We start from the raw sequence: 6,000 nt of genomic DNA, 5'->3' as shown, positions 1-6,000 counted from the left end.
TTTTTTTTTTTGGTTTTTCTCCGGTACCGGGAACCAAACTCACAACCTTGCACTTGCTAGGCAGGCACTTTGCCGCTGAGCTAAATCCCCAGCCCCAACTTCTTCTATTAAACTTACATTTGTATGTGTCTAGGTTTTCCCGTTGATTTCCATCAGAATCGCCTGGAAACATTTTAAAATAAGGGTTCATGGGCCATACATACACGCTGTACTGCTGGGCTACAATCTCCAAGAAGCATGTGTTCTTAATGAGCCTACAGCTTTGCTCCTGCTGCTGGCCATGTTTGGGAACCCTTGTAGTTCTTACATTTTAACCATTGTAGTGATTGTCATGCTTTTCTCTTACTGTAGAATCAGGAAGAGGGGGGCGGTTTAAGAAGAAAAATTGAAGGTTATTTGAGTTTTCTGAATGGGCCTTTACCAGATGTTTAGCCAAGATTAGTTAGAACATAGCAATCTAATTCACCGAGATGTTAATACAGAGGGTAAATGTAGGCAAAAAATTGAGCTAATGGAGCCCAATAGCCAGTATCATGACCTTTGGAGTCCAGCAGACTTTGACTGACTATTCTGCAGAGGAATTTCAACCTTGACATGCTCCAGTCCTCTAATGGACAAAATGAAGCTAATGAAAGAAACTACCATATAAATAGGAGAGTTACATGTAATACACGTGTTAGTTCAAACATCAAGAAAACAACTTTGATCCTCTACCTCACTAAGTTATATTAGTGAAGGCGAAGCATGCTATGATTAATTTATATGTTCTGTCTTATTTGGGGAGAAGTGCATTTTGTTGCTTATATTTGATTGTAGGTATATGTCACTTGCCAGAAATGAGCAGTACTTCCAGAGCTGTGATACACACAATCTCTGGGCATCTCTTGTGTCAGCTACTATTGCTGTTAATTCAGTAGGGGTTACATGATGTTAGTGTTTAAATCTATCATCTCTTCCTCATTTGTTAGCTAGACTACTACCAAAAGAAACTTCTGTTTCTTTTAGGAAGAATTTGGAGACTTCACACTCTTCCCAGCACCCCCATCCCATTGCATCTCCCTCCATGATGGTGATGGACAGTGGGTGCTCTAAGTTCCCTGTGCTGAGCAGAGCTTCCCTTGTAGTACCCCTGCTGGGTAGCTTGGATTTCATCTAGGAAAGGCAGAGGGTGATGAGTTCTGGCCATAAGAAGACTTCCTAGTGGTTAAATCAGAATATAAGAGAAGGATTACAAAATGTTGCCTCCTGTTTTCTCTGGCCTATAGCGTGCCACCTTCCAAAGGCATGAGCCTTCAGGAAGATGTTGAATTGCTCCCTGGCTGCTCTCTTGTTTGCTCATGTGGACGATCAGTGCTGTGTGCACTTTGAGCATCTCTATAGGCAGTATTAGTAAACTTCTGACTTATTTGGTATGGTTGTGCTTAATACACAATAGTTCCTGGGTAGTAGATTTTAAATAATATGAGTTTGTTTTACAGGCAACTGATGCTCTAAAGAAGATATATATGGAATTTCCACAACTGTACAATAATAGTATGGTCTGTTCATTCTTGCCAGAAGTTATCTATAAGGTAAAATTCAAGATATTTCTTGTACACAGTAGTAGGTTAGTTAGGGGACATAATAGTAACAGACTATGTAAGCATAAGGTAGATGCCTTTTAAATTGAACTGAATCAAGATCACAGTGAAGAACTTATGTTAAAATTAACAAGAGAAGGGCTAGGGATACAGCTCAGTGGCACAAGTGCCTGCCTGGCAAACACAAGGTCCTGAGTTTAATTCCCAGTACCAAAAACAAATCAAGAAGAGAAATCTTGAAGGGAAGTGTTCTCAACCCCATTTATAAATGCCATGGTGAAGCTAGAGTTGTCACTCAGTGGTAGAACATTTGCCTAGCGTGCATAAGGCCAAGTTCAGTGGGGGGAGGATGTTTTCTCTTTAGTCCCTCATGTTGTTTATAGGCCCATCTGGGGTTAATATCGTCCGTTAGTTAGTTATTGTGGGCTGATCAGGTCTACAGTCTCCCAAATGAATGGAAGGCGAAGGCTAAATAGAAGAGACAAATGGTATGATTTCAGGGCTCTAGGAGGATCAAAACCCTCTCACAGAACTTGAGATTCTCTGGGGGCTAAGATCAAAGCCTTCTCTGGGTAGCCCATATTTATTTAGTTATCAGAACAAGGGAGGGTAATGCTCAAGGACTTCTCCAGGTAAGGTATTATGTTAATTTAGAAGAGCTAAGTTAACTCAAGGAAAGTCTCCACCCAGGAGTGAGATACCTGAGGCTAGTCTTTTATTTTTGTTTGTTTTTTTTTTTGTCTTTGCAGTTCAGGCTGGCTTTGAGCTCACTTTATAGCCCAAGCTGGGCTTAAACTCCAGCCTGTCCTCCTGCCCAGCACCACACCCCCCGCAAGTGCTGGGATTACAGGCATGTGCCATCACACCTGGCAGCTTTTTTTTTTTTTTTTTTGGTCTTTTTGAGACAGGGTCACACTGTGCAGTTAAGGTTGGCCTTGTGCTCACTTTGTATCCCAGGCTGGTCTTGAACTTGTGCCAATCCTCCTGCCTCAGCCTCCCCAGTACTAGGATTACAGGAGTGTACCACCACACCCAGCATGAGACTAGTCTTTATCTAGTTGAGGTTGGAGCCAGGTGTCTTGAGCTGTGACCTTGCCTTATCCTTTGAAGCTTCATTACAGGCCTCAGTAGGGACCAGTGACTTACAGAGGTTCACTTACTATGAGTCCACCGTCCATCTCTGGACAAGTGGCCTAGGCTTTGGACAGACTGACAAGTAAACATGGAAAGCCAATTGGTTAATTTAAGTCCTGCTCAGAACTGCTTCATAGTGGTTTTCATCAGGCCCATTTAGATTACTTTGGTAGTAAACATTCTCAGAAGAGAAAAGAATTATGTAGCCCTACTTCTCAAAGCATTCCTTAGAAAAAACTTCTTTTTTGGTACCAGGAATCGAATTTACAACCTCACCCTTGCCAGGCAGGCACTCTGCCACTAAGCTATATCCCTGGCCCCAGAAAAGAACTCTTAATTATGGAGCATATGATATAAGCCAGTTGTGGTAGCACATTACTAATCCCAGCACTAAGGATGCTGGGGCCAGAGGCCTGCCTGGGCTACTTAGCAAGACTGTACCTATAAAATAAAATAATAATAGTAATAATAATACAATGAACTCCCCCATTACCTATGATCCAGTTTGTTTTGTCCATATCCCCATTGATCTTCCCTAAGGCTATATTTAAGCAAAGCTTATTACTCCATCCATAAAAACTGCATTAAATACCTTTTTTTTTGGTCTTTTTGAGACAGGGTCTCCCTATGCAGTTCAGGCTGGCCTTGAGCTCACTTTGTAGCCCAGGCTGGCCTGGAACTCGCAACAATCCTCCTGCCTCAGCCTCCCAAGTGCTGGGATTACAGGAGTGTACCACCACGCCCGGCCATTGCATGAAGTATCTTTAAAAAAATGCTTTTTAAAATGTAGCTACAATGCCATTATCCATCCAAACAATAGGCCCTTAATACAATCAAATATCAGTCATTGTATGAATTTTCACTAGTCTCAGAAATAGCATGGTTCTTGTTTTTTTAATGGTTTGTTTGAACAAGACTCATAAGATGTATGAAGTACAGTTTTAAATTTTAAAAATCTATTAAGTTCTCTCCCTTTCCTCCCCCTTTCCTTTCTGCTGTATTTATTGGAGAAACAAGATTATTTGTTTTGTAGTGTTTATCCGTATTTGAATTTGCTAATTATACTGTACAGATCCACTGGGTTCTTGCTATACCCCAGGAAGGAACAGGCTGCGAGAATGAGGAAAAAATAAACAAGAGACAAAAAGCCAGGATCAGCTGGAGGTCCTCCCTCTCCAGAGCAGAGAAGGGGAACTGCCCAAGAACAGTAGAGCGTTTATTTATACCCTCCAGATGTTGATTAACTTCAGCCGCACTGTCCAGCAATCGGTTAACAAGCTACAATGGCTTGTTTACGTGCTTCGAGGAGCTCCCGTGTTCTGGGTTTCATCCTGTGTGCATGTGTAACTACTTTCCAGCTTCAGTCGCTCCCAACATTATACCATGATGTAATTTTTTACATTCTCATCCTCTTTATTTCCTGTAAGTTGCTGGTGAAAGGTAGGGGCTTAATGAGATTAGGATTGATTTTTCCTGGTAAGATAATGTCATAATGAGGGTGTTTTTCATCAGGAGGCACATAACATCTGGTTGACTCTGGTTGTTGTCAGCTGTTATTGATGCTCTGTGGCCAGATTGGTGAATTTAGAAATTTTGCAAACTGTTGGTATTTTAATTGTTATTTCTTCTTACTGTATTAGCTAGAATCTATCTATTTGGTTACCCAAGAGGCTGGATAAATACCTGGTTTTCCTCTTTATTTGCCAACTTCCAAAATAATGAGTTGATTTTATAGCATTCTTCCACAGTGACCAAGAGAGCATACATCTAAAATGTTACAGTAAGAGAAGAGCCTATCTGAGTACAAGCTATCCTTGGGACATATAGGGCCATGGGGCTTCCAGACACTGAAACTTAATTGACCACAAGGCCTTTAAAATGTCTGACATTTTCCAGAGGAGGGGGAGAACATGGACTGGAGGAGCTCACCCACATCGCTTCATTCCTACTTCACCTTCTCCCCATCTCTGCTCACAGTCCCTTCTCATTTCCTTCTCATTTCTCTACACTCTCTCCAGCCCTGACTCTTTTCAGCCTTTGCCCTGGAAAGGATCAAAGCTATTCCAGTACATTTGAAACAATCAGGATTCCATTCTCATTCAGTTCTAATTACCTCTGGCCAGAATTTAAATCAGTGTCCAATTAAAAGTTTATTCTTGCCAGGTGTGGTGGTGCACACCTGTAATCCCAGCACTTGAGAGGCTGAAGCAGGAGGATCCTTGTGAGTTTGAAACCAGCCTGGGCTACAAAGTGAGCTCAAGGCCAGCCTGAATTGCATAGCGAGACCTTGTCTCAAAAAGACAAAAAAAAGAAGAAAAAATTATTTTTGTGGCATTATAATTTGACCAACTCAGAGAATTTTTAAATTTAATTTAATTTAATTTTATTTTTTGAGATAGGGTCTTGCTCTGCAGTTCAGGCAGTTCAACTGAGCTCACTTTGTAGCCCAGGCTGGTCTCGAACTTGCAACAATCCTTCTGCCTCAGCCTCCTAAGTGCTGGATGAGATTACAGGCATGCGCCACCACACCCGGCTGATTTTCTAATTTTAAAGGAATAGCAATTCTTTTAGAATTGTGAAAAAAGTGTTCTTATGTGTCGTGCATATTAAACACTTTATGTCCATTGTATCTTTCCCCAAAGGGTTTATGATAAAGGACTCACTAGTAGACATGGGCTGGGGTACCATGATCGCTTCGTCAGAATGAGCACACTGGCTGAATCTAAACTAATGAAAAATTTTAGACTAAAGCTGTAGTAATTATTTTATTTTCCAAAATTTCTTTTCAGATGAGACAAACAGATCAGGATATCATAACAGCTCTAACTCATAGACCTTGGAGCCTGAGCCATACAGGAGATGGAAAACCTCGCTATGGTAGTTTCTGGAAGCAGTCCATGTTTGTGGTAATGGACATTTTGCTCGATTGGAGCATGCATAATATCTTGTGGTACCTGTGTGGAATTTCAGCATTCCTCATGCAGAAGGATTTTGTATCCCCGTAAGTTTTTCTTTTTTTTTGTCTTTTCCCGATACATTTCCTGAATGCTCTTTCTAGAAAGGAAACATTAAGGATGTGGACAGCCAGGATTGGCCCTGACCCATAAAGCCCACTGTGCCTCTGTTAAGTTAGAATATCACCAGTTTCTTAAGTTGCAAGGATTCAGGCATACCTTGCTAATTCAAAATAGATTAGTGAGATATTCTTGTTTTTTAAAGTACATTTTAAAGAAAAAAAAGAGGTAGGGGGATTGCATTTCTGTGGTTGGCTTCCATTGACAACCCA

At 41.1% G+C, this 6,000-nt stretch overlaps 1 protein-coding gene across 1 annotated transcript in view; it reads left to right on the top strand.

Moving 5' to 3' along the window:
• The window catches only part of Gde1 (glycerophosphodiester phosphodiesterase 1), a 32,653-nt gene that overhangs the window by 15,816 nt on the left and 10,837 nt on the right, over positions 1 to 6,000 (top strand). The window contains exons 4-5 of the mRNA XM_005391107.2: positions 1,479 to 1,571; positions 5,504 to 5,715. Coding sequence (XP_005391164.1) covers positions 1,479 to 1,571; positions 5,504 to 5,715 — 305 coding nt within the window. The remainder of the gene's footprint in view (positions 1 to 1,478; positions 1,572 to 5,503; positions 5,716 to 6,000) is intronic.

The sequence above is a fragment of the Chinchilla lanigera genome, unplaced genomic scaffold (genome assembly GCF_000276665.1).
Source record: "Chinchilla lanigera isolate Chin_1 unplaced genomic scaffold, ChiLan1.0 scaffold00041, whole genome shotgun sequence".
NCBI classification, from domain to species: domain Eukaryota; kingdom Metazoa; phylum Chordata; class Mammalia; order Rodentia; family Chinchillidae; genus Chinchilla; species Chinchilla lanigera.
Note: the sequence above shows the minus strand (reverse complement) of the source record. Positions and strands in the feature narration are given on the sequence as shown.